At 39.2% G+C, this 19,644-nt stretch overlaps 1 protein-coding gene and 1 long non-coding RNA gene across 2 annotated transcripts in view; both read left to right on the top strand.

Moving 5' to 3' along the window:
• The window catches only part of LOC100741329 (peroxidasin-like), a 348,980-nt gene that overhangs the window by 316,532 nt on the left and 12,804 nt on the right, over positions 1 to 19,644 (top strand). Inside the window, exon 8 of the mRNA XM_003486021.4 lies at positions 5,966 to 6,105. Within this exon, the coding sequence (XP_003486069.1) occupies positions 5,966 to 6,105 (140 nt within the window). The remainder of the gene's footprint in view (positions 1 to 5,965; positions 6,106 to 19,644) is intronic.
• LOC117151146 lies at positions 12,639 to 13,032 on the top strand. Its single transcript, XR_004460847.1, has 2 exons — positions 12,639 to 12,795; positions 12,922 to 13,032. It is a non-coding gene; the product is annotated as an uncharacterized LOC117151146 (long non-coding RNA).

Raw genomic sequence — 19,644 nt, 5'->3', positions numbered from 1 at the left:
CCACACTACTTGACAACGCTGACAACACCGCCCCCAACGCGGTCAACATTCTCTGACCACGCTGGCAACGCTAAAGAGATCTCGAACTCACTCACGGCTACCTTTTATACTTTGTCTTCGGCATACCTGGCCCGCACATGTCCCACGGTCAAGTAGACCTCAATTACCCAGGATTTTTTCCAATACTACACCGTATACCTGGCACGCACATATCCCATGGTCAAATAGACCTTCTTAACACTTTACCGACCTAGTTAAGCCTATTAATCGGCTTCTTGTCGCCGACAATCTTTCTCATTATTTGAGCAGTAATTTGTTATTTAGTACTAAGGTACCTTGCTCGGTTGCGTCAGTCGCGTTGCTTTGTAAGCTCCCACAGTTGAATACCAATTTGAAAAACTTACCGTTCGCGATGAACGAAAAGAATGGTATTGGAGAGTCTAAACCGAAACAGAGCTGAGCTGGCGGTCGGTAAGGTGTTAATTACTCAGGGTTTTCACCCGATACTACACTAATACATATAACATCGTGTTCCAACTAATTACATCATCCGATCGTTTAATAAAGTGTGAGAAAGCCGAAGGGATGAAAAATGGGAGAAGGGTGAGCGACCAAGCAGGAATTACAGCGAATTTTTTCGCGACATCGGATACAGGGGAACGGAATTTAAAGAAGGCAGGTCAAAGAGATCGGAGAAAAGGGAGGATGACAGTTACCGCAAAAGGGAAAGAATGGTGGTTCGGGTGCAAGAAAGGGTGGAGAGCGAAACTCGGGAAACGAGACTGTTGCCGCGCATTCCACCGCATCGGGCCGGTTTAAAAATTCATTCGGACGCCATCCTGCAACTTCCTTTTAGCCCCATAACCGTTTCCTCGGTTGGAACCTGCTCGCCTAAGGAGTATCACGAGACCTTTGAGGCGTATCGGCAACGTCCCTCAAGAACCACCGCGAGGGAAACCGTTAGGGCGTTAAGAGCACTTGTTGCCACCCCGTTATCGTTACTCTTGCTCGTTGCTTTCCCTTCCGTCTTCCTGAAATCCAGCCTTTGCGATCTTCCTGTTCGATCATTACAGCCGTGCAATGGGGGAGAAAATCCCGATTTGATTCCAGTCGCGTCGCGTGTTTGATTAAAATATTGGGCTGGCAATTAAGTGATTGCGTCATTAATAACAAAATCTGCAGTATCTGGATACTTCCTTATTTCTTATAAATTGCGATTACATAATCCTAAGTGGAAATGAAATTAGACGGACTGGTGGACCTGCAGTGAAATTGGCATCTGCAAGAGCCTTGTCACGTCTTTGTTAATTTTAAGTAAGTTTTTCAGCTCAACTTTCATCGTTTTACGTATAATCTTGTAATTTTGTTGCACATCAGCTAAGAGATAACTAGACGAATCCAAGCAGCTAAGAAGCAAGTATTTCTTTTATGCAATGGAACGATATAGCAATGATAAATGATATTGGTCATTCGAGATAACCGAATGCAAAATAAACGCTGATTCATCGTCGCGGACGTTTTCGAAAATACGAGTTAGCCGGAGGAAGCAATATTTCGGCGTACTTAAGGTAGCTCTCGGAGAAGTTCTCGAGCAAATAATCGAAAGAGAGTAACAACACTTGCCCTAGCCATCTGCAGAGGTATATAACCCTAAATCTAAGTGCCCAAGTGTTTCTCAAACGTTGGTATATTGCGTATCACGGTTATAACCTCTGTCAAGGAACAGGCACGAAGAAAAACGACGTGCAATATTAAATTTGGATTGCTCGGCTAACTAAAGCTTCCTAAACCTGTGAAAAGAATAGTCTGCGAAAGGGAATATCTTTCATTTAGAATTTTCACGGTGGAAAGAAAATATCTCGTTTGCAACTTTCACTATGAAAATAATTTTACTCTCATTTCGAAATATAAGACGTACGTGTACATATGTATGTCCGAAGTAAAATATGTTATATAGATAATTCATGAAATTTTCACAAAGTTCGTGTTATTAAATATTTCGATAACGATATTTCGAACTTTCTTGAGGCATGTAATATATGTAGATACATAATCTGTGTAAAATAGCGTGTATAAAATATTTTAGTTACAGGGAGCAAGTAAATTAGAAACTGTGTTACACGCACAGAAATTCAGAAATAAAAGAATTTATGAATCTACGCATAGACGTAATAGTTTTGCATTCTACTGTATCGACGCGTACATCGTTAATTTCGTTTCTTGTTCTATAAATCGACTACGATGAAACGACTCTATCGAGACAAAACGCATCGAACAATACGCTAATTGAGCTCTCTGTAATTTTTCATTCGACATTTATGAATTCGCCCGCGTAACAGAAAAAAATATTTTGCCGGCATTCGATTGATTTTATTTCGAAAATATGGTTACTGTCCTCGCCGAGTTGTGAAAAAGTTTTTCGGCAAAAATCCATTTCATCAATTTCATAGACAGCCGTAATTGAATGTTTGTTTTTCAAATAAATTGATAAAATAAAGTGAAATTGTACGCGATAAAGACACTAGGTTTGTATACGTAGAATTGGCAGCTCCAAATAACATGATTTGTTTTCGACCCATTGTTGCTCTCTGTCGTATGAAAAATTTAGTTTTCAAGCATTTTTTTGTTGAAAATTTCGATGCTGGACATGTAACGTTTCTAGATCTCGTTTAGATTATCTTGCTACCTGCTTAATGCAAGATCTAGACCATTTAGATATTGAATCTCTGGATCTAGAATTAATTGCCCGAGGGAGGCAATATCTAGATCTTCCACATCTACATAGGTCAACGCCACGTATCAAACGCTGACTCCATGTATCTAGGCCTTTATAGAAATATTTACATTCGCTAACTATAACGTAAGAATAATAACATAATGATATGGCATAACGGTAATTAGATACTTGTATGACGTAACGATGATATAATTTATAGGTATTGTAATATAGTAATAATTGTGATGAACAATGAGACGTGTTGGTTAACACTAGAACTACCACATCAGTCAAATTGACTGGCCTTATAATTTTATTTTAAAATTCCTACTTCTTGTTATATTTTCTTCCACAATGATGTTACGACTTTCGCAACGATAACTAAAAGAATGATATAATGAATTTTATTTCGTTTTTTATGTATTCAAACAGAAAATAATTTTGTATCAAGGCTATTTGTACCAATAGCAGTCAAAATGGCTGGTACTTGTCAAAGCGTAAAAGGGTGCTGCGATCCGTTTATCGAACCCCGATTAACCAGTTTCCTCGTTTTCTACAACTTGCCACGCGTTTTTCAAATTTTTATCAGATATCAGATATCGGGAAAATTCCGGATCGATCGCTAGATCGCTACATGTTAACGCCAGAAATACCACTCCAGTGAAAATGACTGGTTCTACAATTTTATAAATGTGTCAACCCTCGTTTAGATCGACCATGGACCCAGATGGATTAATAATACCAAAATTGTACTACGTAACATGGAATGCCTTTTGTAAGAAAGTAATAAATCGATAAATATAAAAATATTCTATTATTACGTATTTTGTAAAGTCCGGTTATTTTTACTGATTTTGGTAGGAATAACTTCCTGTTAACTATCGGTAGTTCTAATGTTAAATTAATAACGAGACCAGTTGATTTCGTCAAATATATTTACAGATATTTTTCAAATGTAAAATACAGAGTTAATCATAAGCGTTGCTCGCTCGATGCTATTCGTTACAAGGATACTCGATACTGAAACTAATTGTTATGCTGATTCGCTAGACTTGTTATACTTATTCCCTCGACTGATGATCTCGACGACTGATGTCTGGACAACATGGTCGTCTATTTGTACTCTTCGAGGGAGAGGGGGTTCCCGGAAGGTTTAAACTTGTCTCCGGTTGTCTCTTGCACGTAGCAGCGACATTGCTTTGTCCAGAATTTGTTTATTACATTTTGTGCGTCGTAACTGTGTTAATCCCCTGTGACAAAACAACGACATGACGCAAAACAACGCCCTATGACGCATGTGCCGCTACATAATAATAATAATAATAATAATAATAATAATAATAATAATAATAATAATAATAATAATAATAATAATAATTTTTGAAGTGGTCACCACTTCTAAGAAAACTCTACATCTGGTCTTTTTAGTTTTCTCAAGCACCGAAGCTATCGACAGCGTATAGACGAAAGACTGAGGCGAAGGCAGACCATAAACAGTAGACAGGCGACGTTGGCTTCGGGGTTTTCAGTTATAGGGTAACACTGCTAGCGTGCGGATCTGGACCAGCTCGAGTTGTATTCCTACTTGTACTTACACTTCTGTATGAAAATATATTTTCTACCTTACAATTTATCCACGCGTTTCTCTGTTCATACATCTGATAATCTCAACGATAATAATCATTTCTCGAATTTATGATAATATGGAAATTCTACATAGTCGACAATTTTTCTATGCCACTCTCTATAGGAGCGTTCGAATGCTAATCGAGGAAAAGAATTTGGAAGAAATTTTTTGTAAAAATCTTCATTATTTATCGCTAAGAATAAAATTGATTCGCCCTGCGGATAGATCGTTTTTCCATACTGTGATTGAACATTGTCGCCGCTTAGGAGAACGCGCGATAGCAGAACATTCCTCGAGTGTTTTCTCGTCGCTGTTTCAAATATACTCGTAAATTCGTTTACGTCATTACCAGTCGGTGCGTCCCGTAAATCGAACGAAAGTGTTTCCTGTTGGATAGGCTACGGTATTTTAAGGGCGCGTAATATGGTCCGCGACTGTTCCATTCCACATCTTCGGCGAGGGTAACGGAACTCTGGAAGAACGGTCGATCTGTCACGAGCAGACGCTTCACCAAGGGTGCAACTTGATTTACACTCTCTTCTTGCCCTTCTCTCTTTTCTCTGCGCGCCAAAGAAAAACCAACGATTTTTCCAACGAACAAGAGGACTACTTGGAGATTTTAAGGAAAGACAGAACGTGGTAAATTCAGCTCTTCGAAAACTCTCGATAACTCTGACCATGATTATATTGGCTTCATTGTGTAACAAAATTGCGGAAACATTTCTGGTTGGTATCGTTCCGTTGGGTTTCTTCCAGTGGGTTTGGGGCTGTTGAATTTCCTTGTGTTACAGCTATATCGATCAACTTTATTGACGTATCGTATGTACCCATCAGCTTTGGAATAATATATAACAATACATTCATTTTGTAACACGTATTTTGTAGTACAGTTTTTCCCATGGCCTTGATTATAAAATTACGAACGAAAAACCTGAAAATGATTTTATTCTCTTAGTAAATATTATTACAGCTACGTATTATCGTTGCGAGATTGATTTTCCGCATGAATCGTGTTTCAATGAAGTTTTTCACTTGGTTCTGATTAATTACTCTGCAAATACCATAATAAATACAACAATGCGCATGTACTTTTTCCAATTACTATAAATAAAATGATGTACGATCTGCCAGGAATATTTGTCCATTAAAATACGAATATCGCGACCAATGAACAACTAACCTTCTTCCCATTATCATCTCTTTTTCCATCATAAGCACAGGATATCAACGACGAAATCTAGTCAAAGTTCTCAGGCTTCAAAGCCACGAGCGGAGATTGAATGTATTCCACGACGATTCTCTGGAACGGGTCAACGACCCAGGAGTAGAATAACAATCCATCCAGCCGCCATTCTTCACAGGTTTTATCCGCCCTCGAGCCCCGCCGTCTTTCCGTTTCTTCCTCGACCTTTCCGTTTCCTCTTCGCTCGTCCTTACCTTCTTATTCTCCGCTCAAAGCAAACTCCTTTACCTCTGGTCATTTTCCGTGTTTGCCTGAAAAGCCAGCAAAGAGCAACCAAGCTGCAAGAAGCCATTCGCGTCTGCTTTTCGTTAAACGATGAAACCACATCGACTTTGTGGTTTTCGTTGCTATGTGAGATCGTTTCTGCTTTCTGTTTCAGCGTGAAGACTGACATGGGCGCCAGCGGCGCGATATCCAGGCTCTACATTGCCAACGCGAATAAAAAAGACAGCGGGAATTACAGTTGCGCTTTGGCGGATGTCGCGGCAGCTACCACGGTCTCCGTCCACGTGTTAAACGGTACGTTTGTTTCTGGCCAACATTCGATTACTTTCGAACCATTGTATTCGCTGTTGCGTACCACTTTCTATCATCTTCTTTTTTTTAGTCTTAATACAAATTCTCTTGATCCTTTCTCAAATTGGTTAACTCCAGCTTTTCATACTTTAGCGTCGAAGCTCTTGATTCACCCCGACGTTATGCATAATAATTTCATTAATTTTCTCTACTTCCTGTTTTCCGAACATTGTGAAATGTATACATTGTCTTATTAAAAAATGTGATCAAATAATTTACACTTATTTATGAAATTACAATATACAGGGTGGTTGGTAACTGGTGGTACAAGCGGAAAGGAGGTGATTCTATGCGAAAAAAGTAGTCGAAAATATAGAATACAAATTTTTCGTTCGAGGCTTTGTTTCCGAGAAAATCGGCTTTGAATTTTCGCTCGGTACGCGTGCGGTACGTTATAACGGATCTCACTGTAGATCGTTGTCTCGATGGAAAAATTGAAAAACAAATTTTTATTCTATATTTTCGACTTCTTTTTTCGCGTAGAATCACCCTCTTTCCGCTTGTATCACCAGTTACCAACTACCCTGTATATTCGTGAAATGTTTCTATAGATGTTTAAGCATTTTCGCAAGCGTGTGTGCGTCATGCATGAACTGTCGAAAATGTAAATACGTGTTTGTATAGTCAATATTTCAGTAGCAGATGTGTATAAGAATGGCAGCCATTATGATAATTTGGTTCGTTGAAAGTGAAAGTTTGTAAACTGTTGGGAAAATTTGTAGATATCCTTCGAACACCCGAATATGTTAATATTATTGAAATTCGAATATTTCCTGCGCAGAAGGATAATTTAAAATTTGTAAAATATACCTGTGAATACTTAGATACTTAGTTATTTCTCGCGGAATGCAATTTCATTATTTTATAATTCCTTCATTGTTTTGGTCATGTACCGTAAATTTCATTATTTTTATAGACGAATATCTAATAATTAAATCGATAGCTATAAGTGTCAAAAATTTATAAAATCACTCGATCGTTCAAAAAATTGTCGATCTTCGAATTATTTAATTGCTGAATTAAGTAAAAGATAAGAACGACTAACGATATTTCGATCGCTTTCTAATTGTACATTGTACAAGCTTATTACCATTAAATAACATTGATATACTTCATTTTATACGATTACACAGGTACAGAATTCAGAAACATTAAGGCAGTTTTTCACAATCAATCATAATGTCGACAGAAATGAAGATTTAACCATGATGTATTAGTGAAATGTCGCTATTCCGAATGACAGTAGCGAAGCAAAGTGATTAACGACACAATCAACCAGTGCATGACACGAAGTCATTATAAAGTGATTAAAATTCCAAAGTTTAATCGTAAAATATAAATATGGGAAGGATACATTCGTTTTAACGACGATTGCACGATTACGATCGCTAATAAACGTCAATATACTGTTCTATTTTATAATTAAGCTTCTAATTTCATCATTACAATGGATTAAATAATTTCATTTCTATTTTGAAATAATCTTTTCAAATTCAATATAACTATTTTATTCGTATATCTATGTTTTTACATTTTTTAAGATTTCTACTTTTGAAGAACATTTACAAAAGCAAATTGTCTTGCACATAGTTTAACATCGGCGATGAAAGTGTCAAAAATTCCAATCATACGATACAAGAGAATAATGAGAACTTTTAAATTCGAATAATTATAATAATTTTTACAATAGGAGGAATTAAATTTTGTATCTAAAAAAAAAAGAAAAAAAAGATTTGTGGAGCTGTTATTGTCGACGTTTCAACGTCAAACTATTTGCCTTCGTTCGCGAAATTTCAAAAACGAATATTAGGACGGAGTGTTGGAAATGAACTGGCGGTTGTTTGAAATAAACTGGCCTTGTGCATTAGACGCGTCGAACGGTTCTGTGTGTCTTTTGCGGACAACTTTGAATACACGTCAAAGTGAATTACGCGGCATAGCCGAAAATTATGCGCAACGACCACGCATATTCCGCGTTTAATATTATGTCGCATAAGTAAACAGAACAAAAACACGCGAACCAGAAATTATGCGGTATTTCCACGTGGATTTGTAAATTCGTTTACAGCCGTGTGAATTTATACAAAACAGAATTACACATAATTCTTTTACTTGTTCGTTCTTTGTGGAAAATTTAGAAAAGCTGAGGAGCACGGATCGTGGTGTGTAAATTTTAAACGAAAATGACACAGATTTTGAAATTAAATTGAAATGAAATATTTGGAATTAGAATCTTGATATCGATTTTTGATAGCAGATATCCAGCAGATAGATGATTTTTATCTTGCACAAGTTGTCAGAGGATGCTGTTATAATTAAAAGCGTTCCATTTGTCTGAAGCAGAAAAATTTTATTACTTCATTTATTATTTCATTTTATTTATTAATTCATAAATGTGGTTCTTTTCGCACAAAAGAACAGATCAAATCAACGCAACAAAGACTCGAATGATAAAACTTTAGATATTAATTAACAAATTATTCGACTTTCCAAAGCATACAAGCTATTTAATAAGCATGTAGTATCATACTTCTACAATCGCTGTAAATGTTTCAATTGGAAAATGGTTTAATTGGTTGGAACGTAGTAATTGAAGGTTTTCAGGCAGATACTTGTTTACCGCAACTCGATTTGCGGAGATTACAACGGTCAGCCTTGGAAAAGACGGAGAGCTTAATCTAACGCGAGACAAGCCACTGTTCGATAACAATGTTTCGTTTCGCTATTGTTGCTTACGAATTCTTTGTGCTTTTCGACCGTACATTGAAACAGCCTTTTTATATAATTAAATTCTCATAGTTCGCAGAACAGACATTTTGAAATCGTTGACAACGTTCTGTTTAAAGTTCTGAATTCCGTTTTTCGAACGAATAATGCTGCCTTTGAATTTTAATCGCAGAAAGACAAGAAATCACTGAAAATTGTTTACACATATTAATTATAAAAATGTGACGAAGTTGATAATCAACATATTCACACCATATTTACAGCAATGTGGAAAATTGTTTTCATATATATGTCGGATTAACGTTAGGTTTAGGGGCGTGTAACGAATCCTCGTTCGGACTAGCCATCGTTGTTGTACAATAGAGATTATATTTACTGGTATAAATATTGATTTTTACAAAGTTTGACAAATAACCGTGGTGAATGGACATTCGAGATATTAAAGACAATGTTCTTAGGTTCAATAACGAATCCACGGTCAACGGGGTAACTCTTTGTTAAACGTAGAATATATTTCGAAGCACAAAGTAACGTTTGCTTTGACGCTCGGTATAATACTGCGCGTAAAGACGATGCGAAAACTCTGCAAGGTGATCGCAAGAATAAAAGACTGATGGAAATTTTCCTCTCCTTACGATCGCGTTCGTTCCTTGCATATTGGCCGGGGATACCAACAAAATTCCAGCCGCCGTTGCTGGGCAGACCCGCGTAGAGCTGACATTGCTCCTGCCTGGGGTTCGATTGTTAATACAACGTGTGTCCCACGATATTGGCACTTCTCTGTTAGGTAAAACGTTCATCCCGTGACCGTGGCTACGTTCGACGACCAGTCGTGTCACCTCGAGCCCAAGCCCACTGTCACGAATCTCGGGCAAACATAATCGAATTGAATCATAACAACTACCTCTAAGTTTTATTATTTAAGTGCAGCTATAATAAATACTCTGGACTAAAGTATCATGAATCTTCCCAAAAATTGCAAAAGAAAGGCCCCGATGTCCTTTCATCTCCGACATACATATATAACAAAAATGTGAGAAAGTTGCTAATCGAGATACCTAGGTTGCGTTACTGTATTTATAAAAGAGATACGGGTTAAGGGTGTACATTATTTTAACGACACACTGGGTGTACCATTCATTACATTGTATATTGCGTTACATTTTCCTCTTGTTCAGCGTTTCCTCTGGACTGCGTCCAATTTTCTAGAGGGACCATCTGTCCTTTTTCCTCTCCCATCTTCTTTTTCCTCTTACTCATATTAAACTTCAGTATCCTGGAAACTGTACGTGGAGGGTAGGCGTGTCTCCACCTGCAACGGGGACTTTGGTTTTAAGAAACTTTGTAATTTCGTAACTGACGGCGTATTTATGGCGTTACTAATCAAAGCTCTTACTTAAGAGTTTTGAGTTAATGGCTCGTGGATCATAAAAATTTTAAAATGATGTTTCAACCTAAAGTTTTTATTTTGCGATCGTGAGCAAATTCTATAATTCTTCTTTATGAATCCTTGTACTTGCTTCCAATATTTTCATCGATTTCGTACGACACTTTTGTCCGGAACGATCTTCGATTCAAGCAACACACGTCCGAAGCCAATCATTTATCGCAAATATTACGCATAATTGCGAAGAAGCTATGAAACGATATTTCAAACATTTCAGCAATATCGAAGAAAATGATACGGGAAAGCACATACGTCGACAACGAAGTATCGTACGAAAGAAATTATATCCCGTATTCTCGATTTATTTCTTCACCTAGGAATCGTGTCCTTGTCAATTGCACTATGATTACTGCGACATCCCGTGGTGGCGACGCATCCATCGAAGATAGTAAATGGAAGGTTAGAAGCGCAACTATAATATACAGCACGTTTGTTTAGCAGTTTATCGAGCAGGTGATCTATCGGGTGTGTGTCTCGGTTAGAGCGAACGCCGGGGCCTCTGTTTCTCACTGATAACGGTGTTTGGGAGGCTCGAAGGGGAACGAAAGATTATAGCCACCTCTCGCGCGCTACCGATAGAATTTTCCAAGCTTGTGCACGGTCGATAATTCATTCTCTATGGCTTCTCAACGACGTCGCTGTCTATTATTCTTCTTTCCTTTTCCTTTTCGTTCCATTCTCTCTTACCCCACGTCGTTTTCGTGCCGTTTATGAAATCCAAGCCCGTGGAATACGGATGAGTAATCGAAGAAGTTGAGAAACACGACACGGGGGCTCATGAAGAGTCTGCCAATGACGGCTCGCTCGATTGCTGTTCGCGGATACCCGTTTCATCTCGATTTTCATTTCCCTCGAGACATTTACATAACCGACCATGTCATCCAACGGGGAACTGCCGCTGCAAGAAAATAGTCTACCGTCTGCTGTTAAGCACGCCGGACCGGAAAGCCACTCGCCGATGCAACCGAACAACTTCCGATCGAGCTCTGTCGCGCAATTTCCGTTCCACTCCTTGTTCATCGTTTATACCGCCGACTTGGACTTTTCAAGAAGTCCCCGCTTCTTCTTGCGAAGCTGCTTCGGCGAGTAATTGTTTTGCGAAACGGAGTTTCACGATCGAGGAATAGGACGAAGATCGCCATGTGTATCCTCGCGAGAATATCTCTATGCTGCTTCGAGATACGATCGTCGAGGATTTCGTGGAAATTTTTAATTTACAAGGAAAGTAACAATGAAAAAAGTGGTAGAAACAGTGGGAAAGATTAGGTATTTCTTTCTAGATTTCGTAAACATTCGCGTTTATGAACTGTGAATAAAATATTAACCTTTTTATCACCATTTATGCTGAAGTAATTACTTGCAGAAAAACTCTACATCTTTATTTATGTATATTCGTGACCTGGAGACCGCTGTTACGAAGAGAATAGAATTTAGTGAAACAAAAATATTCTAAATAAGGAGAGGTCCGTATTATTGTGCCCTTGAATATAAATTACGTTTTGGGTTACAAGGTCTAGGAACAAAAGAACTAATAAATAGATTTCTGTTTATGTTCTTTGTGGCCTTTAGCTGTAAGGTTAACATTTTTGCTAATGTTCTTTTGCTATAAATATATGAACGTGCACCCTATTTTTCCATTGTATTATGACACTAAGAAAGTAGGGATTTGGATCAGCATAAAGTTATACATTATATTTATACCTTTATTTATTTCAATATATTTTTCTATTACAAATTCATCCATCCGTTCTTCTATCAGTCAACCTTAACGATATAAATTGAACTCACTTTGTAATTAGCTGATAAAAGTTGCAGCAGAGTATACATGCGTATAAAGATATTTCTTAAACTGCAAGCAATACCTCAACTCGTTGCACTATGAGAATTTTCTTGATTCGATGGACCAGCAACTTCGATATTGTTTCTATATCTATGATCGTCGTGTGTTAAAATTATCATGATTCTTTGCTTCTTCTTTTGTAATTACTTCAACGCGAGTAGAATGTGTATATTATGTTATGACACACATATTGTACGTTATGAAAAACATGCACGCAAAAATATTTTACAAAAACATCTACAATTTCACAGATAATAACGCAACGTCGAATACAATGTCGTTGGCGAATTTGACAGTTCCTTGGCCTGAGCAACATGTAACTGAAAAGCAAGATGTAGATATACTTTCATCAGAGTCCCAAGAGGAAATAGTGATAACTCAAGGAAATGTAGTTGAACCACCTTCAAATGGTTGTTCTCAGACACACAAAATAGAAGTACGTGATTTGAACACGTCTAAACATCCTCTCTACTTAAGCCTGCACGAATCAACGAGTCTTTTTTAGAGCATATATCCTTGCACATTCGGAATTAGTAATGGTACTTCATCTTCAGGACTTACGTTAGAAGAAGCTCTCTATTATTCTTTTCACTTTTCTTACAATTTACCGTTAATTTCTGTCGTTCGAAGATGGTATCTCACTGGGGGTAGCCATCCACACGTTACTTACCAATTAAGCTAGAAAAATTTACCAACTGTCCAGCTGGACAAATTGTAAAGTATAAATTAAATAATACAAAAAAAGAAAAAAAAATTCTGTCGTTAACATATATCGGTATCATCGTACGATATTATCTCATCATAAAAGAACGGAACGACGATAACAAGCAGATACTTTCTGACCACCGCTTGAGGGGAAAAATAGCACAGGACGATTCTGACGACAGATCCGAGAACTTGTGATTCGTGAAGTGCGAGGCCCCGAGCTCTTTGTATCGCTAAGTTTCAAATTTATTCTGCCGTTCGTTCGCTTCGCCCTCGTCAACCGTCCTTTCTCGTTCCTCTTCCGGTTTCCGATCCTCGAGGAAGCTACGGTGTTTCGTATGCGGCCGGCCCCTTCCTCCTCTGTCACCGGTGCTCATGCATGGCGTATTCATGGAAAAGTTCTTCGGAGATATTCAGGCCGACTCATTTCCCTCGTCGAGTCTTCTCCTTTCGACTGTGCCGCGCTTTTTCTTCGCTCCCTTCCTCTTCACCCTCTTGCTCTTCCAGTTTCGTCGCGATTTTACTCGAGATTCTCTGGATTTCCCTTTTTACCAGATCGACCTTTGAATCCTTCGCTTTACGCACGATCCGCAAAGCTTTGTATCATCGCGTATACGCGGAGCCCCCTTGTCTCTCGACTTCGATCCATTTTTCCGTAAGTTGCTTGTCTCTCCGTTTACGACGGATGATATCGATGCAGTGGAGAAAGAGTGCCTTTATCTTGTATCTCTAGCGAAGCGTTTCTACAACCTGGGTACTCGAACCGGTGATCGATGCGCTCTGTTATTTGTGCGACGCAGCATGTAAGTTGCTCCTTTTCGGCCACTTTGTCTCCTCGCGTCTTTTTTCCTTGCTCGTGAGTTATTCGCCACGCTTTGTCTTTCCAGATCGTTTCGTCGGAACACGCGTTACGTGAAACGAAACGCGTAGATACTATATACAATTTCTGAGATCAAAATTGCAACAGTAGTACTACGATGTCATCCGACTGGATCGACGCACCACGTGCGTCAGTAGATTGTAGTAGACGAACAGACACTAAGTTTCATGTTCCTCGTTAAGTAGGTATACAATATTCCACTTATAAACGGTATACGCAAATTTACGTCGGTTCTTGAGATTTAAAAGGCAACAGTCGCGTCATCAGTGCTAATTAGACAATTAAACCGTTACGACATACCCGTCAGCGAATATTTGAATTTATGTAACGTACGAGTCTTATGTACGAGACTGAATGTATCACAGAAATATATTTGACGTGAAAAAGATGCAAAATTTCGTCCCGTATTTCCTATAATATTCAACATTTTCGGGTTGAGAAATTTTCTAATCCATTATCAAAATTACCGATTCGAATAATCTGCATCTCGTAGTTAAATAAAAATAAAACACGGAATGCTCGCATCCACTCCATTTCATTTCGGAGCGCGTTGCATTTCTCGGAGCTAAAAAGCTGAGCGGCTCTGTGTATCCGAGTGACTTCCTGCCAGCATCGAACGACGTTGCCCCAGATTTCTCAACCTCTCTTCCTCCGCCGCTTTTGGAACAACGTAAGCCCCCGGTAACTTTTGTATCCGGAGGAAAATCGAGTGTAAGTCGAATCGATGAGGCTCACCGTCTCACACGATACATACGCCGCTAAACGCGGGCTTTAGATCGGAAGATAGAAGTGGCTTTTGAAGTTTCCAACGAAGAAGGGTGGAAACTGCTTCTCGCGGGGCTTTTCGCGGCTCGGACAGCCCGGAAGTATCAGAACACCAGCCGCGGAAGTATCGTGCATTATTTACCATGGATTACCATGAGTCGAGTCAGCGAGCCGACCTGATCATATTCGCGGCGAAGCTTCCGTTTTTTCAAAGAGACGAGGCGAATAACGAAGACCGGGAAAACGAGACTATTTGTTCCGCCACAGTTTTTCCGCGTCATGCGAAACACCGTGATTTAAGAGCGTCGAGTCGAAATTGGATAAAGCGGAGAGAGGGAGGTATAAAGATGTGAGATACGGATGATTGACAGACGAATTTTGTATCTCAATTATAAAATCACCCAGATATTTTCCATTCTTATTCGTATGACGCTGGTTAATAATATTAGGTTGTCGGAAAAGTGTCTTTCTTTTACAGACACGTCTTTCGCAACGGTGTATCTTTATACAGACATGAAACCTAATCTGTCGAACGTTGTGATCTTTATTCTGATAGAACAAAATGGATCATAAGTAATTCGCTAAAATAATATAAAGCGGAAAATGTTGTGCATCCATTACTTCCTTACAAAACGAAAGAAACTTTTCGGACGACCTAATACGTTTCAAATCGCTTGAAAGCTACTGTCGCTTATTTTATTGTTTCGGGTGAGGAATAAATATCGAGGTATAATTCAGCGACAGAAAATTTCTTACAGTATCGCTTTCTCGTCCAGTATCTTACCGTATCGCTTTCTCGTCGCTCTGTTTTTCGATAATCGCGGAATTCTGTGATTAATCTCGTTTCTTGGGATTGTAACCTGGTCCTGTTTTACGAAGGAACTAAAGCATAACTTATTTTTAACGATATTCCATCGCAGTTTAAAGAATTATATTGTTCCAATTTCGTATTAACGTATTCGCTAGCAGCCAACGGCGGCGAATTCGCAGTCTACTCGCGTGCACCTTGCTTTCGACAAAACGACGAATCTTGCCGAAAACGCGAGAGAGTGGTACGACGTGGAAATTCCGTGCCTCGATTTCCGGCGCGAAAATGCTCGGACGATTACGTTTGCCACGGCCAGAAGGGTCGATCGTAATTCGCATGTTCTCCAACTGTCGTTTTCACGAGAAACGCGACTTGGTCATCGTAGATGGACACACGTAGAACGCGTGGACGTTTGACGGAACGTTCGTAGACCAGTCAGTCCACGTGCGGAATTCTCGAAAGACTGTTTCAGGGCTTCGAGTCTACACTGATTTCGAATGCGACTCGCGACTGCTCGACTACTTGTCAAGCAAATTCGCATTACTTCCAGCATTATTCTGGCCATCCTTGTAGTTACCTGCATACAACACCTCAGGCAATAACTCTGCGCTATCCGCGTCTTGCATACACATAGCTCTCGCGCGTCTTCTCGGTCTAACGCATCCAACGCTTTTGGTGATCGAGCGAGAACACGACAAAACGAAGATACACCGCTTATGCAGGTATATATGTATTAGGACCGTTGTTTTACGTCGTAGATTAGCCAAAAAGAAAAAAAAAAGAAGAAAAAAGGAAGAATTAAGTTGGAAGAGTCGTTTCGTCATAGTTAGCAAAATTATTCGATAAAGTTTATTTTTGTTATTATAGGAAATAAGATATATTGCTAGTAATACTCTCTTGTAATTCAAAATTTGCTACATTCTGGCAAATCGTTTTTGCCATGTTCTCGTATCTGGGCTTCTCGAACTAACCGAGAATTAGATATCGAAGCTTTAGACTGTCGTTTCGTAACTGAATTCGTAAAGCCCTCTAAACTCCCACTTTTAATTTAGAATACACAAATATATTTAATATTCATCTCTGCATCTCCATTTAGATTGCTCCGATCTCGCTAAATCCTCCAACTATTTAGCATGCGAGTATCTCCAAATCTTCGTACACAAAAATCTCAGTAAATCTTTTAATTATTCGACGTTGAAGTACCTGCAAATCTTCGTGCAGGAAACTGCATCACGTCCGAACTAATCCACGATAAAATCTGTAACAAATTTACCGATTGAAATATCGTTTTCTCGACGAAAGCTTCCGGCCGTAAATAGCACGTCTATGAACCGCGAAACGAAATTAATTACGCGATAATACACGTCGCTCGAGTATTATCTTTACACGCTAGACAACGGTGATAATTTACAGCACATAATTATACGTTGTTTGTCGAGTATCGTGTACAGGTGCGCCCGCGAGCATCATCCTAAGGTGGAAAGAACGGTCAGGGATGGTTTTAATTTCGATGCAGCGCCATCCAGCCACTGTTTCCTTCTTCTCTTTCTTTTCTTTACAATTAATATACGTTACCCTTGGGGTACGTGGCGGTTATTAATTAAACGTGAACCACGCTGCAGATGAAACACATTAGTCGACGTTATCTGCCCGAGGGTTTCGACGAATCTCCCTTGTCCTTACCTCCCTTTCTGTTTCGCCCCTTCTCTCAACCTCGATTCTTATCTTATTCTATTGTCTCGATTGCTGGAAACCTTCCGTGAAACTATCGTGACCGGTATATACAGGGTGTCGCGAAACAGGCGTGGCTTTTAGTTAAGTCGTTTAACATTCAACGTCTCGAAATTTAATCTCCAACTTTCCACGGAATAATCAAACTCGTTGCGTATTACGAAACAGCAGCGATCTTTGATACAACAGCGAAGAAATGAGAAAAATCGTGTGCTTTATGTCCGGCAAGAAAAAATATCGAAAACGAGAATATGACTCGAATCACCCTATTTTATATAAATTTCACCTAATGAAAAATTCATTGTTAGTGTTATATAAATTTTTATCTGCGTATATTATTTATACATAGAATACATTGTACGTAATCTGTTTGACGTGGAATAGCGTAGGTTTCGTGTCCGTTCTTCGAACGCATTCTACCGACATTTTCGACGCTTCGATTACTTCAATAATACTTTTCATGCAATTGTTTCATTTTAGATTAGATGTGTATCTTGACAGAATTTCGTAGAAATACGAACACAGCGGTTGGATAGTGCGTTGGAAAGACGCGTCTGTTCAAATATACTTCTTCAAATATACGTCTGTTCAAATATACTTAAATATACTTCTCGTGAAAAAGACGTCGTTTGTTTCGGTTCGTGAATCTTGAGAAACACAAAGTGTAAGATAGAGCTAAAGATTAATCAGCTCGTCCGTTCGTCTACTAACGTAATTTCTAACGTAAACCTAAATCGTTTACGACCCCAACAATTGACTTCAAACGAGATTTTTGTACATGAATATCCCTCGTTATCTCGACGCATCCAGAATCATACTTTGTAAGTATCCTTCAGATATTTCGTGACTTTCCACGGTAGTTGTCAATGCCCTCGAGTCGTTTCGAAAACTAATTTGCCGGTGGAACATTTGAAGGGTTGAAACGGGCTAATTCGAGGGCGAGAGGGGAGAATAGGGGTGCCCCGCGGGCCACGTTTAACGAATGAATTCGACCGTCATTCGAGCTCGTAATGAATCGTTTTGCGATTATTATTATTATCGTTTTAATCGTCCCGCGGTTTCTCCCCGTGTGATTCCAGGAGGGTAAATGCCATTCGTTGACGATTTACGGATTTAAATGGAAACGCTTGCTAACTCTATTCAACTATACTGTTTTCCAACGGTTTACGGACCTATATTCAACTTGTTAATGATTTCGATACCAGTTTTGATGAGTTTCCAGTTTTATTACTGCAATTACAGATATGTCGAACTCCTTTTATCAAAGTATCCAAATTAACACGTTTCAAAACTTCGTTCCAATAAGTTCTTTTTTTCGTTCGTTTTACATTAAAATATAAACTATAATATATAATATACGTCACAAATAAATAATATAAATAAATAGTTTTAGAGATTATATAAATTCGATACGAATCGTTCTAACGTTTTGCGAACGAAATTTCGAAATAACTTCGATATAAAGCGACTTATTATCGTACTTGGTACAGTTGCTCGTTGTTAATCGTTGCTAAAATTTTTAATTCACGCGTTACGTTCGTATCAATTAACACGCGTATAAGGAAATTTCAAGCACCAAACTTTTATCCAACATTCTCAACTTCGCAATTAAATTTCGAATAGCATTGCGTCGAATGTTGCATCTCTAGCAACTTTTATTCTAAACGTACAAGCGATAACAATACAATTCTTAACGAGAACAAATAAAATCCTATTTTACAATAATTTACGACGACGCTTTCTGCGATTTTAATTCTCGATGACGATATTCCCGCTACGAAACCTCGCTTAAAAAGAAAGGTTCGAATAGCGGATCCGCGAAGCGTGCGGAGCATTGAAAAGAAGCGCAACAAAAGAAGCTGAACAACATGAAAAGCTCGAGAAACGTCTATCACGTTGCATTTCGTGGCGTTGGTCCTACTGCTGAAACACGGGTACCCGTTTCCCGAACGCCGGATTCGTAAAGATAATTGTCGGCTGCACACCACGATGCCCGAATGGAGGTACACGCTCGAGAAGAGTCGAGTGGAAGTGGGTGGAAGGTTCGCAAGTCGCCGTAAAAATGGAAGCAAAAACGTAATGAAAGCCGAGTGGGGAGAACGAGAGTCGGGTGTAAGCGGTTGAAGCGAAAGCAAAAAGGGGCAAATAAAAGGCTAAGAGAAGAAAGAAGCAGAGAGAGAGAGAGAGAGAGAGAGAGAGAAAGAGAGAAAGAGAGAGAGAGAGAGAAAGAAAGAAGTTGAAGACGACGTTAGGGCGTGAGGAAGATAGGAAAGGTCTCGTTCTCGAAAATGAGCAGTTCTTGGCCCAGTTAACGCCTATGAGCAGACAACCGACTGGCTATGGAGTGCTTGGTTCTGGCATGGAGACGGGGTTAGGGAGGTTATTTCGCGGGATGTCACGCCCTGCCCATTAATAACCCTAACCACAAGCTCTCGAGGATTAGGATGTGTCCCCTCTCTATCTCTTCTTGCTGGTTTCTCCTACGGAGTCATGGTTTCTCTCGCTGGTAGAACTCACCCTTCGTAGCCAGCCTCTTGGTCCTCTCATGGTCGCTCTCTCTACTGGGCGAACCACGTCGT

This window comes from Bombus impatiens, unplaced genomic scaffold, assembly GCF_000188095.3.
Source record: "Bombus impatiens unplaced genomic scaffold, BIMP_2.2 scf_0096, whole genome shotgun sequence".
NCBI classification, from domain to species: domain Eukaryota; kingdom Metazoa; phylum Arthropoda; class Insecta; order Hymenoptera; family Apidae; genus Bombus; species Bombus impatiens.
The sequence above is the reverse complement of the archived record's forward strand: the minus strand, read 5'-3'. Positions and strand labels throughout refer to the sequence as shown.